This window comes from Protomyctophum parallelum (genome assembly GCF_964188405.1).
Source record: "Protomyctophum parallelum genome assembly, chromosome: 17".
Classification (NCBI taxonomy): Eukaryota; Metazoa; Chordata; class Actinopteri; order Myctophiformes; family Myctophidae; genus Protomyctophum; species Protomyctophum parallelum.
This window is the reverse complement of record NC_139719.1, coordinates 27,822,057-27,841,692: the sequence shown is the minus strand read 5'-3', so window position 1 is coordinate 27,841,692 and position 19,636 is coordinate 27,822,057. Positions and strand designations below refer to the sequence as shown.

The 19,636-nt window shown below is 41.0% G+C and overlaps 1 protein-coding gene across 1 annotated transcript in view; it reads right to left on the bottom strand.

Annotated features, from left to right (window-relative positions):
* ryr2a (ryanodine receptor 2a (cardiac)) overlaps positions 1-19,636 on the bottom strand; it is a gene marked incomplete at both ends in the record, with an annotated part of 249,977 nt that overhangs the window by 39,792 nt on the left and 190,549 nt on the right. Inside the window, 10 exons of the mRNA XM_083787543.1 lie at positions 1,171-1,299; positions 1,474-1,562; positions 2,898-2,978; positions 10,385-10,458; positions 11,506-11,582; positions 12,653-12,732; positions 13,556-13,655; positions 14,296-14,343; positions 14,470-14,521; positions 17,369-17,475. Of these exons, the coding sequence (XP_083643669.1) occupies positions 1,171-1,299; positions 1,474-1,562; positions 2,898-2,978; positions 10,385-10,458; positions 11,506-11,582; positions 12,653-12,732; positions 13,556-13,655; positions 14,296-14,343; positions 14,470-14,521; positions 17,369-17,475 (837 nt within the window). The remainder of the gene's footprint in view (positions 1-1,170; positions 1,300-1,473; positions 1,563-2,897; positions 2,979-10,384; positions 10,459-11,505; positions 11,583-12,652; positions 12,733-13,555; positions 13,656-14,295; positions 14,344-14,469; positions 14,522-17,368; positions 17,476-19,636) is intronic.

The following is a 19,636-nucleotide window of genomic DNA, read 5'->3' as shown; positions in this document are numbered from 1 at the left end:
CATCTCATGGATGCAACTGGGACGTATCCTCAGTGATGTATCCCAAGGTCATCAGGGTTTCGGGTCTCGCGAACATCATACCCCTCACTCAGGTGACCCAGCCGGGGTGATCAACCCCCGACTTACGTCCCAGTAGCTACCCTCGATCAGACCCACTAGGGACAGACCAGGGCCACACAATCCGTTGGAACCACTCTGGAACTACTATGCCGGGACTGAGAGGTACAATTCTGGCATGTGGGTCCACTCCTGCTCTCACCAGGAGTACAGCGAGGACCTGTGCGTTGCACCAGACACTTCATTCAGGGGTGGTGGATTCTTGAGCCGCAATGGTTCTGTAGGCTCCACCTGGGCAATGGTAGCACTGCAGGCTCAACTTGCGGCCCTCCTAAAGGCCTCATCGAAGGTTTTTGGTCTTCCTGTCACCAGTCTCTCCAGCACCAGACACTTCATTCAGGAGTGGTGGATAATAATTAATATAATAAAGAATATATATAGTTAAAAAGAAAACGTGTCTTGTGATTATTCAATTAATTATAAAAGTAATCAATTGAATAATCTATCTAATAATAAGGAAATAATCAATAGTTGCAGTCATTTGACTCATTTCCGATACAGTAATCATTGCTGGTTCTCTCAACAGAGACCTGTGGAGAAATGCAATCAATTAATTTTGTCATTGATTGCACTTGTTCCAGAACTAAAATCAATACATTGTAAGAGGGGAACAACAGCCACAACAACCAGCATCCAGCATGCCCTGCAAGAGGATACAAAAGAATGTTAGGTGATGGAGCTGTCTGTGTCTCTGCTGGCCATCTCTCAAGTCGTCGATATTAATGCATTTTAAAAAGATTTTTGTCTGGGCTTCACAGATTGGTCTGGGAGAAATATTGTAAAGAGCATAAAAATAAATTCTCTGGTGCCAGAGGGAATACAAATAACATGCACAACTTCATAGACACGGCTTATAGTGTTACAAGACAATTCTGTATTGCATAATTTACACTCCGTCATACGAGTATCACAGACCGAAAATAGCAGATTTATATATAAGCTCACAACATGTCAAAATATTGTCTATCTTTCGGTCCTCGCCACCACCATAAGATGAAATGTAAAATTAGTTTTGTGCCTTATTCAGTAATTATATATTGTGAAATGTGTTACCTGTATGTACTCAGTGAGGGTGTTGAAGACCTGTTTGGCTACGTTGATAGCCTTGGAGAAGTTTCTCTGCCCTTGCTCATCAATAACCTCCTTCCCAGAATAGTACCAGTAGAAATCACTGATAGACTCCTGGAAGTGGACAGAAAGGGTGAAGAAACAGAAGAGGGTGTATGGAGGCAGTGAAGGGAGAGAGACAGACAGGCAGTGAGGGACAGGCCAAGAGGAAAGGAAATGAGGGAGAAACGGCAGTGTGTAGACAACAAAATGAAAATATGAATTTAACACTTTAATGAATAAACCAACCTGTACTCTGAGGAGGTAGTCGACAGTGGAGATGATGATGTTGACTGTAGTGTTATTCCCTGTCTGGGTTCTCAGGTAGTTCTGAAAGTCTTAAGAAACAGTACTGAGTCTAAACTCTTCAAAGGACAAGACAAGAGCAAAATCTAAAATAAATTGGCAGTTGCATTCATTCCCTGTTTGTTGTGCCCAAAACATGTATTACTATATGAAATAAGTTGCTCACAGCAATTGTAATGATAACATTAAGTTGCAGTCCTATGTAGAGTCAAACAATGGCAATGATCGTTTATATAGCTTCTAAAGAAAACGTTGATCAAACATAATCTGTATGGCACTGTAAACTGTCTGCTCACTTACTGACAGTGATTTAATTCAAATAGGACGTGCATGTGACTAATAATGAGTTGAACATGAAGGGCGATGCCGTTATCTGCAGCTACTGGACAAAAATCTGAAATTCTTGAGTTTACATTTTAATTTATAATGGAAAAGCTAAACATGAAATGTTTAACTTCCAGATTGTATCTTTAAAGCTAATAAGAAATGTATGCCATGGGGTTGTGGGGGGAAAAATATTATGTGAATAATTGCTTTGAAAATACTATGTTGTAAAGAAAAATCAATAAACATATGTTAAAAAAAAAGAAGCAATGTACTTTCCCGTAATTACAAAACTGCTTCACAAGAACAATGTCGGTACAAGAGAATCCCAAGAAAAATATTGAGTAAGTAAATATTATCAACTAGCCAGTAAATAACTAAATGAGCATTGCGCTTGACATGCGCAGAGGAATTTCTTTCAGGGAACTTGTTGTTGTGCAGTTGTTGGCAGCTCCACTTTCACATCCACTCGTACAATCACACATTAATTTCATTCTCAGACCAATCACACATTCATTTCATTCTCAGAGTCAGACCATATCACTCATTTCATTCTCAGACCGCTCTATTTAATCTGGAAGTTTACACTACTCAGCCCAGCTTGCTTTTGCTTCTGCTCATGCTGCTGCTGCTCTCACCACTGCTGTCTTGCTCAAACACTGCATGCTGCTCACACTCCACCACCCAGCTACAGTACCACCTGTCCTTTTGGATCTGCTGTTTTTATGCAGGGGATTCCCTATGGTTGGGAGATGGGCTTTATCAGAGTACCTAAAAGCAGATCAAATTCATCGCCAAACCATAATAAATATATTTCCCATTTTTATAGTCAATCAAAATATATTCTATCCATTCATGAGTTGTCCTGATAGAATTAGTTTTACTTTTGTATCCCCGCCCTTGTACGCTCAATGGACGATGGTTGGCGATGAGTAAACAATGAGCTGGTGGATGTTTACAGCCGTAGACTCCAGTGCACCTTTTGGGAACGTCAGTGTTTCACATTAAAGCTTTAACTGGTGAGAAACCAAACTCAAACACACCTGAGTTGTGTCCTTCACACAGGAGCTGGAGGAAGCGGAAGAGGTCACATGTGAACTCATCATCCCGCATCACCTTCTCACCTGGCCAGAGAGAAGACCATGCACACACACACACACACACACACACACACACACACACACACACACACGCACATGCACACGCACACGCACACGCACACGCACACGCACACACAAAAATGTGCTCACACGTACAAGAACACGTGCACGCACGCAAACACACACACACACACACACACGAAAATACAGGGTGGCCAAAGAGGGAATGTACAGACAAAAACAGAGAAGAAAACAAAGGGAAAGGAAAGGAAGAATAGAGAGAGATGAAAAGAGTTTAACAATTAGAAAAAATTAGAGGGAATAAATGGAAGTTAATCAGCATTGTTTGGTTTCAGTCTCTGAAAGGTGTATGATGTAATACGTCATTCCTACACACACACCACACAAACATCCCGTGTATATTTTGCACGAGCCACACATTCAGCTATTGTTCATACATTAATGAGCAGCATTTTACAGCCAGGACTTGACTTAGGCAAGCCAGACTTGACTTACTGTAAGGCAAGTCAGACTTCACTTAGACAGACTTGCCGTAAGGCAAATAAAACTTGACTTAAGCACGTCACTTGGTGCCGTGCTATGAACTTGTAGATCTATTTTATTTTAATACATATATTATTTTAGCAAACATTTTAACTAAAATCTTTGCTTCTGGGGTCCCTGGAACTAAATATTTTGAGATGGGGGTAAGTGGCCAAATACATATAATTGTGGGTTTCGTTGACATGACAAATTTAGAGAACCATGACACAAACATGATTTTCATTACATTGTTTGAACTGGATTTAGAAACATTTTTTTAATTGGCCTCGGGTCTTAATGGGTTAAGGCCAGTCAGACTTGACTTACTGTAAGGCAAAGAGGTAGACTTGATTTAAGGAAAGTCAGATTTGACTTTGACTGTTACAATGCTGCTTTAATGTTTAAGAGACAGAATGAATGTAAGATGGGAGGTGGATGAACATGTACGTATAGATTATTTCACTACAGTGATACAACCGTGTCAGTGACAGTGTGACAGTAGATTGACTTGACTGTTGGAGAGAGAAATCTGTTGGTTCTTAAAACAGGCCTGAAAGTGCAGCATGTTTCACAGCGTTCTCACAGCATTTCACGGTGCAAGCGCAGTTCATAGTTCCACATTACATGGAGTGGCAATAAAGCTGAAGAATTTCATTCCAAAATGAAACATTCGACCATTATACGGTAGTTCTATGAATTCATATTAATTTGAACATAACCAACCCATGTCACTTTCTTGGAGCTAAACTATATATTTGAATGTATCTCTGAAAAAAGAAAACAACAGTTATGTATAGTTAATAATAGTTTGGGATTACACTTTGCACTTGTTTGATAATTGGAAGATTATACAGTATATTTATATAATGCTGTATATGTAAAAAGGCACTTTCAAACATATTCTTTAAACGATGATACACCAGATGAGAAGAATATTAACACTTTGCACAAAAACAGTGAGACTATTTTAACTTGACATTTTCAGTTGTGTCTTTATGGATGTGGTAATGATTGACAAACTGTGGAAAAAAAAGAATATCAAATCACTATTAATTTCTACTACATATAATGCACGAGAAACAACTACCAAATCATAAATGGAAGATAAACACTAAATTGAAAAAATTAAAATACAATACATGTAATATAATAACAAATAAAAACAAACAAAAAAGTCACAACAAACTCATCAAAGAAGGGAAGAAAGAGTTGATCGAAAGACGGCTATTTCTGTGTGAAAAGTAAGCAAAGTGCTTGGACATGGAACACACGACAATGACACCGACTACACCACAGGACACAGCTCGGCCAGTCAACGAGGGGGAGGGTTCAGAGAGAAGGGAGGAAGGGGTTGTATATCTGAGAACGCTCCCCCACCCCAATAGTTTGCACAGATCAGCGCAGACAACATAAGCCATTTTAAAATCCAAAATGCACCACTTACAAAGGGAGAGGGAAAGGAGAGATTGAGAGAAACCAAAAGGGAGAATAAGACTCTGCAAAGAGATTAGATGGACAGACAAGAACAGATAGAATCCAAAGGGAGTAGAGATAGATACAAGTGAAAAGGCTCGAGAGACAGACAGATAAGGAACACTGCACAACAGACAACCATCAACACAATAACATCTTCATAATCGAGACAGCACAACCAGCCGACTGGCACTAGCTAGAAGACCAGGCCCGCAGCAAGGGGTTGTGGGGGTGGGCGGAGGGGCGGAAGACTGCCACTTCAGACCAGCTCAAAATGCTACAAGATATCAGTTACATCCAGAATGTGCCAGATACTGTTCAAATCCTGAGGATAGACGGAAATTGGAGTTAAACGGTGGGCGACCATGAACTACTGCGAACATCCTACCACTGCGGACTGAGAGCTTGTGTTGAGATTTAACATTTCGCAGCTCAGTCATGTCTTCATTATTACGCCTAATCAAATCCTCAGTTGTGGACTGTAGGCATTTTATGTATCACATCTGAAGACAAAATCCAAAAAGAAGGCTAGGATTCGAGGGAGGGCAGAATCCATTTGTTGTTCTGACGGACCGGCACCGGCCCTAGGTCGGCCGGTCGGCCGGTCCGTGGGTAGGTCGGCCGGTCGTTTGATATGTCGGCCGGTCCGTGGATAGGTCGGCCGGTCGTTTGATAGGTCGGCCGGTCCGTGGATAGGTCGGCCGGTCGTTTGATAGGTCGGCCGGTCCGTGGATAGGTCGGCCGGTCCGTGGATAGGTCGGCCGGCCGTTTTTTTTTTTTTTTTTTTAATTTATTTTGTATTACTTTTTTTTTTTTTTGGGGGGGGGGGGGACCCCCAGGGACTCCCAAATGGTAACTCTGTCATTTCTCTACCGTTTTGGACGGGGGTGGGCTCGTTGGAATCGTGTCGCCCCCCTGTGTCTTTGGGGGTCTCAAGGTTCGGGGACCCCCAGGGACCCCCAAATGGTAACTGTCATTTCTCTACCGTTTTGGACGGGGGTGGGTTTGTTGGAATCGTGTTGCCCCCCTGGGGGCGTCTTTGGGGGTCTCAAGGTTCGGGGACCCCCAGGGACCCCCAGGAACCCCCACATGGTAACTCTGTCATTTCTCTACCGTTTTGGACGGGGGTGGGCTCATTTGAATCGTGTCGCCCCCCTGGGGGCGTCTTTGGGGGTCTCAAGGTTCGGGGACCCCCAGGGACCCCCAAATGGTAACTCTGTCATTTCTCTACCGTTTTGGACGGGGGTGGGCTCGTTGGAATCGAATCGAACTCGTTGGTCCGTGATTACGTCGGCCGGTCCGTGATTAGGTCGGCCGGTCCGTGATTGGGAGGCGGTCCACCCCAGGAGGTTAGACGGGACAATAGTCCGATACGAGAGGGGAGGTTCGTGCGTGCGGGGGTAAATGTGTCAAGTCACGTGACCACTGGCTGTGCTACGAATATGAATTATTATTATTATAGCTAACTTAATAGTTCCTGCTGTAAAAAACCCAATCATATCGTTATCTTTCTTCATATTTTTTTTTCTGCTCTCGTTGCAAAGGACCGCCTCCCAGTGGAACGTTTCTTTAAGGTAAGTCACGGCTTTCTAATAGTCTAGGGGTCTGTGCAAATACCTCTCGATTTATTGCTCCGTGTGGCACCTGGTTCGGATCCTGCTCATGGCAAACTTAAAAACTTTTATTTTATAATGTTCTTTCGTAGCCTTTATTGTGTATGGACACAATAGCTACATTTTAGACTGTATCATTATTGTATATTATATTAAAAAAATAGCCGTATTGAATTAATACATATTTAATTATTTGATAGGCAGGCAGGCAGGCAGACAGACGTAATCACGGACCGTCCGACCTAATCACAGACCGGCCGACGCACCTACGGACCGGCCGACGGTGCTTACCGGCCGGAGCATCGGCCGGAAGAAATGGATTCTGCCCTTGCTGGGATAATGCGCCCAGAGAGGCAACACGATTCCAACAAACGCCTGTCCAAAACGGTTGAGAATTTATAGTTACCATGGGGGGGTTCGTGGGGGTCCCTGGGAGTCCCTGAACTTTGAGACCCCCAAAGACGCCCCCAGGGGGGCGACACGATTCCAACGAGCCCACCCCCGTCCAAAACGGTAGAGAAATGACAGAGTTACCATTTGGGGGTTCCTGGGGGTCCCTGGGGGTCCCCCCCCCCCCCAAAAAAAAGAAAATAAACGACCGGCCGGCGGACCTATCCACGGACCGGCCGACCAATACCCGGACCGGTCGACCGATCCACGGAACGGCCGACCTATCAAACGACCGGCCGACCTATCCACGGACCGGCCGACCTATCAAACGACCGGCCGACCTACCCACGGACCGGCCGACCTATCAAACGACCGGCCGACCTACCCACGGACTGGCCGACCTATCAAACGACCGGCCGACCTACCCACGGACCGGCCGACCTATCAAACGACCGGCCGACCTACCCACGGACCGGCCGACCTATCAAACGACCGGCCGACCTACCCACGGACTGGCCGACCTATCAAACGACCGGCCGACCTACCCACGGACCGGCCGACCTATCGCACCCTTAAAACGACCGGCCGACGGTGTTTACCGGCCGGCCCGTCGGCCGGAACAAATGGATTCTGCCCTTGCTGGAGGATTCTATGTCATTAGGTTGTATGAAAAGGACAAACTCACAAAAAAGACTAAAAGGAGATGTTAGCATCGTGCTACAGCAAAGAATAATACCACATTGAAGGAAGAACATGAAGCTGCTACGAAAACATAATGGGCTAAAGGTCAACGCTTTTAAGGCCCTTGCACGCAGAATCGCAAAAGTGGTTGTTTTTTTCCGTTTTTTTCTTAACATATCTGAAAAACGCAGCAATACTGGGTTCAAGTGACTAGGTCATAGTGAGGTCATATTGTGTTTCCTTAACAATTTAGCTGTCCATTTTTGTATGTGCAAAAACAAAATGTGACTATGTGTGTAAGGGCCTTTAGGTTTACACTCAGGACCTGGACAGAACTGACACAGAAGCTAATCAACTGATCAAAGCGAGACAGAGAAAGAGAGAGAAAGACAGAACAACCCACAGACAACAAGAAAATGGCAGAAGGCATAATTACCACGCTCATTATTGATGACTGAGGAGGGGAGGACAGTACATTAAACAAAAAATAAGAGAAAACCAATAAGAAAAGGGAGAAAGAAAAAGCCAGAAGTCAAATAGATTACATAGAGCAAATCTGTTTTTTTTTTGTTTTTTTTTTTTGTTTCTGAATTTTGTTGTTTGCTCAAATAGAAAGATAAAACAAAGTGTTGTGCAGAAAGAGGAGAAAGTGGACTGACCAATTCAACAGCAGCCTGTACATCATACCATCACAGTTTATAAAAGGGTATTGTGACAAAAAAGTTGTTCATCTACCACAGAAATGGAAATGAAAATACTGACTTGAACAAAGTTGGACTTTACACATTATACTTTATCCAAACAATAATGAGACGTTTAAACGCAAAATGTAACTTTGAGAAAGAAAATGGGTGCATTATTTGGTGCATACACATTCATTGGAAAATTTAAATGTAGAATAAATAGCTTAGATGAATAAATAAATAAACACACATCACAATAAAAAGGAAAATAAATGAAGAATATACATTGTTCTTACCAAGAGAATAAGCACAGTAAATTCTAAAATTGATCACTGACTTTGTCTACGTCTTAATTCTGTTTAATTATTTACCATCCAGAAACAAATAACTCAACATGGTGAATTATGTGCTCATTTTCATGGATGTACAGAAAACCTTTTTTGTCAATGTACCCTTTCAGAAAAACACACCACAAAATGTTCTTACCACATTATAAAAGGTCTGTGAAGGCCAATAATTAGAATTGAAGTTGAAAACAAGATTTTAGTATTTGTGAACATTGGCAATATTGATACACATATATAGGGGGTAATAGACAAATCATAAGGACAAACACTTACATCAGTAAATTATACATGATTATGATGCATGTAAAGAACAAAAAGAAACTACTTTATACAACTCATTAAAAGGTAATGAAAAAAAAGTACAAAGTAAGGACAAAAGTAATAAAAAAAGTAATAAATAATGATGAGTTGACAAGGCTACCAAGAGCCTTTTCACATGCTGATTAAGATTTTATGGCAAAATGTTTGCTATATTTCATCTAACTAGCGGTATGCCTACAACCTCATCATAATTTCTACAATATAGAGAACCGAAGTCTGACATCACTGCTGCTACAGGCCGCTATCCCCCTGGGTTCTTTCTATTGAAAATACTATAGGTTGATTTTAGATCATAAGAACTGTGTTCCAAAAATAAACCAATCAGCCCCGCAATTTTACTCATATGTATATTAGGCAACAAAGTCTTATGCACACCTGATATGCTCCGAGACGGGTGCGTAGGCAGGGCTCAATGCACTCAGAAAACAGTCAGGCATGAACTGAAGAAGGTCTTTGACCAAGTGAAGAGTTGTACTTGAAATGTACTGTAATTCTGCAAACTGTTAATACATCAATCAATCAAAAGTATTGCAGGTGCAGGCGGTGTGAAATTACAAATTCATCCAAAGAGTAAGAAAATAAATTAATATTCTCCAAACACAGACTCAATCATAAATGTCACTGAGTTACATACCTGACAGAATTGCAGGGCTGATTTGCTTAAGATTCCCCTGAGGTATTTTCAATATAAAAAGTACTAGTAGGGTAGTGGGAGTGACGTCAGGTCTTCGGTACTCTATAGACCAATCCTTGGAGCGATGCCCTGTAGGCAGTCATACAGTAGCTGCAGTGTCACTGTATTCAAGCGGTGCCGCTCGACACCGCAGCCATGGTTGCCGTTCTGCGGATTAGTCTATAGACAGCAGATCAGGAGTAGTCGATCTGTCTGTGTCAAAATAATATTCATTGGCCATGGAGCAATCTTGCCCAGCACAATGGAACCAAAAAGACCACCACAGAAATGGGAACCACGTCTCTTGCAGGATAAAGCAAATGCATTTTTACAGGAGAACATTTTAGATTTTCATCTGCTGTCGTCTTCACCAGACGTTTCTTGATTTCCCCTCCAAGTACTTGTACACACACTGGTTGTTGATGTGATTCCTCTTTTTTGAAAACAATGGTTAACTAGCCACAGAAAGAAATGCCAGCTGGTTTAAAGTGTGAACTCACTGTGAACTTAATTATACAGAGCCATAGACATATGACAGCACCAGTGCAACTATATGTCAGATGTGTGGTACTTACGCCATCTCATGGGAAAAACAAAGCAAAACAAACATCTTGTTCTGAATATTCCGCAATAAGATTTATTTTAGAAACCTGGTGCTGGCTTGAAGAAACATGAGTCAAGTTTAATGAGGTTTAGTGAATCCTACCTGATCCTTCCTCTGTCACCATGCCAAGACCCTCTGCTTTGTTCTGCCTCTCAAAGGCATTCAGGTCCAGGACACTGAAGCACAAACAAATACACTCCAATTGTTATACAGTACAATGCTAATCCTATGGAACGGGGGTCTTCAGCGTTTTTCAGGCCAAGGACCCCTTGAGAAAGATGAAGCAGCTGCTATTTTCGGCCTAATGTAATGTGGAATAGGGGATGCTATGGTTCAAGGTTAATGGGCTGTCAAAATAACTGAGTTAGGCCCGGGCGGCTGGCGTAGCCGTCTGGGCACCTTGGCTGGTAATCCAGTCTGGCAGTGTGCCGCGGGTTCGACTCCCGATGCCGACGGCCTTTACTGCATGTCACCCCTCCATCTCTCTCTCTCCCCATTTCCTGTCAGCCTACTGTATACCTATCCCTCTATAAAAAAGAAAATAAAGGCGAAAGCCACACAAAATATATCTTAAAATAACTGAGTTAATTGAGTTAATTAATTTGTGAAATTAATTAGATTAAACATTTTAACGCAATTCATGCATGCTTGGATGACCCGCCCCACACATCCCATAATCCCATTAGTCAGGGAATATTAATAAAATCTGGGAATACATTTCTTACCAAAAATGTTCTTCACCAATGTGTTTGTACAGGTGTCTACTAACATATCTCACATTGGTTTATATTCAACCACCCTAGGGGAATTCTTGACGGCTGCTGGAGTTGGGGTACCATACAACCATTATAAGGCAGAATATTCTAAATTTCATTATGCTTTAAGTAGCATGTGACGTGTCAAACTAGGGGGTTTTCATCATTCTGCTATGGCCAAACTAGGGGGTCTATGGCCAAACTAGGGGTCAAACTAGGGGGTTTTCATGATTCTGAAAAACACTCCTTGGGCTTAAAAAGGCAATAAACAATAAACAATAAACAATAAAAAGGCCATACTGTATAGAAGACACTAACTCACTCACTAGCACTCACCAACTTAAAAAAATGACAGTGCCTTAATTTATTGGTGAAAAGAATGATGTCAGTCATTCAGTCAGTCAGTATTGTAAAGTATTGTCTTTCAATCCTACTGCAGGGCGAACCCTATGGTTCTAACTAGGTTACCTGCATGACTGCATGAGGCCAGCCAGACTCTGAAAGAAGCCCACATCCTTTTTGTCTTTCAGATAGATCAGCATTTTCTGCCAGAGAGCACACAGGAAAAATTAGACAAATTTTATTGTATGACACTTGCAGTTAAAAACATCATTACAAATGACTTCACATTTCAGATAACATATTGATAAAATATATCGACTCCTCTTCTTCTTCTTTTGTCTAGAAGAGCCGATATATTATCAACTAGAATTAGAATATATCGACTGCCAAGAAAAACAAAAAAAATGACCCAGAACCATAAAGGGAATGGCCTATTTGTCCACTAAAGATGAGTCCAAATACAGAGAATGGTATGAAAATATTAGCCCTGACCTATACTTCTAACATGAAGTCATCTCTGACATGGTTGGTTGACGAATTATGGGTGTTTGACATGTACAGTACTGTAACCATCGAGCATGAAGTTGGCACCGAAGGTTTTACAAAGTTCAAAAACATCATGAATTTAAAGTAGGCCTAATGTTCCTATCAGTTTATAATAACTTTGACGGATGTAATCTGTGCTAGACTAATTTTCGTGGTGTTTGGACTCCCATCATCTGAGACTCAGAGGATTTCCTCTAAATATTGTTTCTGCTTATCTCAGTTTGGAATAACATTATCATGACAAGAAAATAATAATATTTAGAGAAATACTTTAGAGTGGTCCAAATGCACAGTGTGGATACTATTCTCCACTACTCTAATTGCTATAAATCAGTTGCATGTCTGCTCTCTGTTCTTACATTTTAGCACACACAGTAAAGGTTTGGCACGTGCTACTTAAAGGAGAATTTCTTAACTTTATTTGTAGTTGTTACGTCCCCACCAAAGAGGTCCAGGTGTTATTTTGTGCAAAAACTCATTATTGGCTATTTCCCCTACCATAAGCCCTCAATGGGGTGTTGGGTTTTAGTGCTAATTTGCTTATTTCCATCACTCAAAAATCATATCATATAAAATCATATATCCTCTGTTTATAATGTAAATAGTATCCCAAGCGGCACACTTTACTACTTATTTCGATGAAAATAAGCTAATTAAAAACAATAACAATTACCCATATTAATTGAAATCCCTGTTAATAGATTAAAGGAAAAGGTAAGACTGATACCTGTTGTACGGTGGAGTTGCCCCCATTCAGGACAGCTATACCCAGCTTCAAAGTACAAGCCACCATGGGACCCATCTCCCCTGTGTGAAGGACCCAGACACACACACTGTTCATTCAGCATCTACTCAGGCCTATAATAATGTGAAATCACACATTCTATTTATAATTATAGGGGGCGACATTGGCTCAGGATGTAAAGCATCACCTTGGGAAACGGAACGTTCCCTACTTCAGTGTCGAAGTGTCCTGGAGCAAGACACTGAGCCCCTAATTGCTCCAGATGAGCAGCTTGGTGCCTTGCATGGTTCCTTCTACCGTCGTTTTATGAATGTGTGTGTCAATGGGTGAATGTAATGCACATTGTAACGTATAACACTGTAACATATGTACCCTAGCATCCCTATTCTGCACATGTCATAATAGGTGAACATTCTGTGAAAATATGCAAACATTTGTTGAAAACAGCAATACATCACAATCACAACAGGATGTGTTGGATGGAGATGGATGGGTGGAAAAGAGGAGGGCACAAAGTATAGACCCATCCCTGGTGGTTACCGGTGGTCAACGACGTATACAGTCTATGACGCAAGTTCGCAACGCATGGTACAGTATGCTTGTAGATTGGCTATTTTCGGCGAAGAGATTTGGTGTGGAGGGAAATAAGTATAGCATTTCACTCCAGCCTACAGTATGTTGTTAAGACGTTACCAGTACCACAGCAAAGAGTGGAGATAGGTTGACGATGTTTGAAGAATACACACATCCAATCTGATTACTACATGCAAACAAGGGTGTGGACAGTAGTCCTAAAGATCAGATTTGACATTTGAGATACAAATGAGATTTGCCTGTATAATCTGAACAAAGCCTAGAAGATCACCGACTAAAGCTGAGACAAACCTTTGCAAGCGCTGATGGTTTGCAGCACCATCTCTGCAGCCCCGCGGTCATGCAACCTGGCCTGCTGGTACAACAGCTTCTGTTTCTCCATCTCCTTCTCCTGTTTGTGGGAAACAAGACACCGCTTTGAAGGGTCGTACTCGTACCACGTCAGTAATGGACTGGTACCGTACTACGGATTGGTTTCATTCAATTCTCATATGAATTGTATGTTGTGTAAATCCAGAAATACAACAAATAGAAAAATATCGATTCTATTACAGCAGATGGTCGGTGAGTATGAAAACAATGATAAGTGACTGTGTGTGCTGTCTGTCAGTTGTAGAACAATAATAAGTGGGTATAATAATAATAATAATAATCATAATAACAGTATTTGCAAATAATAATACATTATTATTTACTACTATTTTTCCATTATTTAGCCTGGGTTTTGGGATGCTGGGTTTTAACACATTAGAACAATTCATTAAGTGCCAGATTAATAGTCACCAATCATAGGAAAGTAAAGTACACTAAACTGGCTTTCAAACTTGCCTGTAATTGTCTAATATGCTTGGTGATCATATTACCATGTATTCCTCTGGCACCATTCTAGCCTAAATCAACAGCTACTTGACCCAGGTCTAATGAAAACACATGGTTGAGTCAGAGCCTTTTAGAAAGATCCAAACAAAACCACATCATTTCACAGTTCACTGAACAAACTGAAGATACTGTAAAATAGAAGGACCACCGACTTCAAAACTCTTCAACTCTCCATCTTCATCCTCTTCATCGTGGCAACTCTGATCGAGAGAAAGAAAGAAAGAAAGAGAGAGAGAGAGGAGGAGGAGGGATGTTAGTTATTATCAGTCTGCAAATGTGCATGGTTATGGTTGGATGAAGATTGTGTTGGGGATTGAACTCGTCACCTTAGCCATGATGTCAGCATAGGCCATGTAGAGGCAGTCCTCATCCAGTTTACTGCAACAGGAAAATAATCTGCATTATAACCAGTAAAACTGGCATATTATTATTGTCTGCCTGTAATGTTATGAGAAGCCTGTCCTGTATCATCTTCCTCCGTGCTTGAAAGGCAAGATGTGTGCCTGTCTCACCCACATAGGGGTAGAGAGAGAGAGAGAGAGAATTGTATAATATATGTTTCATAGTTTTGATTGCTTTATTTCACGCTTGTTTTGGCAACTGTTTTCCCATGACGATAAAGCCACTTTCAATTGAACAGAAAATTGAGAGAAAGTGTGTGTGTGAGAGAGAGAGAGAGAGAGAGAGAGAGAGATGTCAGATCCACACTGTCCTCTACCCTAGTTAACGATGCATCACGTTCAATGTGCTACACCACTAGTGCCATATGGCAAGAAGTCATAGACATAATGACATTACAGACAAATGGCCATGAGAGCCTGCAGTTGCAGAGTGGAAATTATACAGCTAAATTAAGAGGTACTTTATAGATAATAGCCCTCTGCAAGTATTGCTGCCAGAATGAGTGGAACAGTAACTTCCTGTCTGTTATTCAGACAAGGTTGTCCCTTACATTAATTACCGCACTAGTGTTGATTCCGTCGACTAAAACGACAGTATGACGAATAATGTTCGTCGACTACCTTTTTTCACTGACGAAAAGTAAATAAAAACTACATAAGCCATGGAGCCGCCATGCACGGGAGTGTTTCTAACCACTCCCGCCCACACTCGCACTGATTTCATTTTTTGACCGCATACAGTGACCGCCTGTCCACCGCTCCTGCCCGCAGCAAAAAATTAAGTCGCATTTAGTCCTGCACCATCCTGCAATTTTACCGTTTTAAACCCGCCATTGAGATCATTACATTTACCCAAACCGAATGAGATTGAGCAGGCGTGCACGAGAGAGGGGTTGTCTATTTGTGAGGAGTTGCTCACAGATAGAGGGGAAGTGTTTATATTGCGACAGGACATATATTATAGGTAGGCCAGAGGCCTATATATTATATTGTGACAAGAAGTCACGGACACCGTGACGAGCTGAGCACAGGGCGCAGCATGAGAACGAGAGAGAGAGAGAGAGAGAGAGAGAGACTCCACGTGCAATGTCCAGAACAGTAGAGGAAATTATATCTCAGACATATTCATATCTTGCTAAAGTGTATATAAGCTCTCATCTGGTTAATTGCGGGAGGATGCAGGATTTTGCGGGGCCCGCTGGTTTTATCTTGACCGCCTGTTCCCGACTGCAGGTATATAAATACCGGAGGGGAAGTAGACCCTTGGGACGCCAGTCAACAAGACAATTTAAGACAAGATTGTGGCCTTTAGGAATTCTGCTTGTAGCAAGACAACATAATTGCAATAATCGACAAAACAAACGTTGTTTGATAGTCGATGATAGTTGTCACAGATTTCTGCCTCTGGTCAAACATTGACACGATTGAAAAGTTGCAGAGGATCTTCAGGGATTTGTTTTTCACAAATCGATGTCCACTTGTGTTCAAATCTCATTCCAAAGTGATTGTATCCACCAGTGTTGGTGCTGTGATCTCTGACAGATTGAATTAGGGAAGGGAATTAGCTTATTGCCTCTAGACTGAGGTTAAAGGTCATACAGAACAAATTAGATTAACAGCTATTTAATAGTCTACTACAGTATGCACAACTAATGCTGCTTTTGCTATGATAAGACCGACTGCACACAAACAATATCTAATGTCATGTCGATGTGTTATTGGGAAATATATACCGACACACACACACACACACACACACACACACACACACACACACACACACACACACACACACACACACACACACACACACGCACGTATTATTATTTTGTAATAATATCACAATTTAAACTAAAGGCACATCATTTCCTACTACAGTATACCAGCAGTTATCAACCACTGGAGTAGTGGTGGTTTTTACTTGCAGAAAATCATTGGCCTCTCGCTCGGCTCCAATAGAGGGTATGCACAATTGTGCGTGCACAAAGTTTGTGGCAAAGTGAGTTTAACGTTATTTAATGCAATCAGATAGAACTGTGCTGTTTGGATGTATGGACTGTCAAGGCCAGAAAGAAGTAGTAGTAGTAGTATTAGTAGTAGTATTAGTAGTAGTAGTAGTAGTATTCCTTCATAACTTATGGGTATGATGATGATGTCACCCTCAATAATGATTGGTTAAATGTTAACCCTGGCATCCGTATTTGGGGCAAATGTTCATTCCTTTTTCCAAAATAGTGAAAATAGCATCATAACCACCAATATAAAAACAGAAACAGGCTATAAAATCATGGATCAAAAACCGATGAGATGGCACCTTTGGAACTCCTTGCCCACGGTTCTAAAACTAGAGACGGATGGTAATGTGTTCTACAGAGGACTCAAACTATAATCAACTTTGCTCACATGTATACTGTCTGACTGGTTACCTGAGTGATTATGTTTACTTTTGTTTTATGGGTCAATGTAATGGGTATTGTACGTTTGTTGTAAAATATTATTAGTATAGTATATTATTAGATTAGATGCCTCTGCATGTATTTTTTGTAAAAGATTGTTTTTAGTATAGGTAGCTCAAATTTTTATAGAAAGGCCTAACCAGGGATTGGGGTTGCAAATTAGCCTTGGCTATATACCCTATGTACAATGCAACGGTTTCATGTTTTTACAACTTGATAATTGTTTTTTGTATTGTCCCTGTTAAATAAACAAGAAAAAAAAAGAAGAAGAATATCCCCCTTCCCAACTGGAACCCTATTTGCATCCATCTCCTACATCTGAGTATATCCATCTCCTAACTGGAGGGTTACATCTGAGTATATCCCACCATTTCTCTGTGAGTGCCGTTCTGCTGAAGAGCTGAATGAGCTGATGTAGTGGATCAATATGTTTCAAACCCTCCTCTTCCTCTGGTGGCTCCTCTTCACCAGGTTTCTGAAACACACACACACACACACACACAAGCAATCTGATGTCAGTCGAGGTGATACAAACAAACACAATTACGTCGCTGTCGGGTGGAGACCTTGTACGTCCAAAATGGTTAATTTTCAGGAAACGGGAAAGAAATGTGAAAGAATTTGTTCCAATGGACCCAATGTAGTTGTGATTTAGTCACAAGCTGTTGTTAATACTTTTGATCACTTAAATAAATACATAAAAATCCTTCAGATAGACTTAAATACCTTCACTTCCAACAAGTCGCAATGTGACCTTTTGTATGACACTCTCATACGACCCATAGCACTTACCCTAACCCCTTAGATAGCATTTCTGTTGGCTTAGATAGCATTTGACACAGACTTATAGCATGTTATGTAGACAGCACTATAATTGTATTGTATATAGTCATAGCACGCCATAGTACATATGTATAGCATAGTAGTGAATATGTATAGTTTATTATGTATAGTGTATGTATAGTTTCATCATATAGATATTCCACTGTTACCTTCTTAGCTTACGCATGTTTCATGATAAATGCTTTTATGTGATGTATTCCCATGCTTTTGTTCTTGCTTAAATGTAAGTCGCTCTGGATTAAGAGCGTCTGCTAAATGCCTAAATTGTAAATTGTAAATTGTACGACAAGGTAGGGCATTAATGTCACAGGGGGTGTGGGGGGACAATATTATGAACATAACATTTAGATTTTTAATTATTAGTACTTATAGAATAGATTTGAATATATTATGCTTTTAAGTAGTTCCTCTTAAAAAGTCGTTTTATGATCTTTTATATAGTAACTGTGTTTGTGTGTAATGTGATTTCTGTTGTCTTTACCACTGCACAAAAGAAGTTTCCGAAAGGAAAAATAAAGTTCTTTGAAGTTGAACATGGAGATACAAGGTTTAAACCATAAGCAACATGATAACAAGCAACCTCTCTTTCTGCGTCTATCGATCTATCCATCTCTTCCCCCTTGTTCTGTGCAATAAGCTGTTGTAATAAACACCTGTCTGGTCAGAGGAGAGCAAATAATAATGTTGTTCAGATCCAATCAGTCATTCTTTGTCAAAGTGTCCTTCTCTGTGTGATCTGCAAATCTAAATGTCATACAGATCAGGGAAGGTATATTGGCAATTTGTTATTATTTCCCTGCCTATTCCATCTGGGGTTTTTTTACTGCGACGATAGCAAAGTAATTGCCTGTTCTAGGGAAAAGAGATGATCTGTGTTTGAAATGCTTGAATTTAATATGCAACACAATGCTTGGTCGAGAGAACATGATCTACCTGACGTCTTTGTACATGGTGTACCTGAGATAGTTTCAGGACAAAACGGTGCACTGGACAAGTGGACATCAAATCCACTTTGGGAGCACTCAAAACAGTGTGCGGATAATAACAGAGGTCTCAGGTGATGGCAATTGCCACCCCCTAGTCCCCATTTAACATTAAATTCACCTATTTTATGCATACTTCTGCCAAGTGCAGAGACTGGAAACTTGGGTTGGACTTTCTGTAATAGTTCTCAATTGATTAAAAACGTAGTCAAACTGTGCACGCACCCCTTAGGCGCATATTTAGGTTGAGAACGTTGTCCACCTCTGGCACCAAGGAAAAAAGGCGGAAAATCAATGCTCAGCATGAACCATGACTGTGAAGGCTCCAGGCTAAGCCATAAAATGTATACAGGTGTACACGTAGGTGTACATTAAATATGGATTCACCCTATATTGCTGTACCATCTCACAAGATTTAGAAAGTCTAAAGTCTCTGCAGTGTATCCAACTGAATGAACACAAACTTTATTTGGCTATCTATATGCCTTTCAGATTTTCTTGCACCTCCATGTTTTTCTACCTAGCCGTACACCTCCGCAGCCAAACATTGCATGTGATTGCACAGAAGTTCAGCGTCTTAGTGGTTTATATTATCTTATTTCTAATCTGTCCGGTTTTGCAGAAATGTTGGCTGTGGATAATCCCTCTCTGTGCGATTACAAACACAAACGGATTGCAATGAATTAATGGAGAGAAATAATACACACTTTGTCCACTGTTGTCTGTCTACACTCTACAGCAATGGCCAAATCTCTGAGACAAATTATGTCAAGGCACGTTGGACGTTGATGAAAATAAACAGTGGTGATC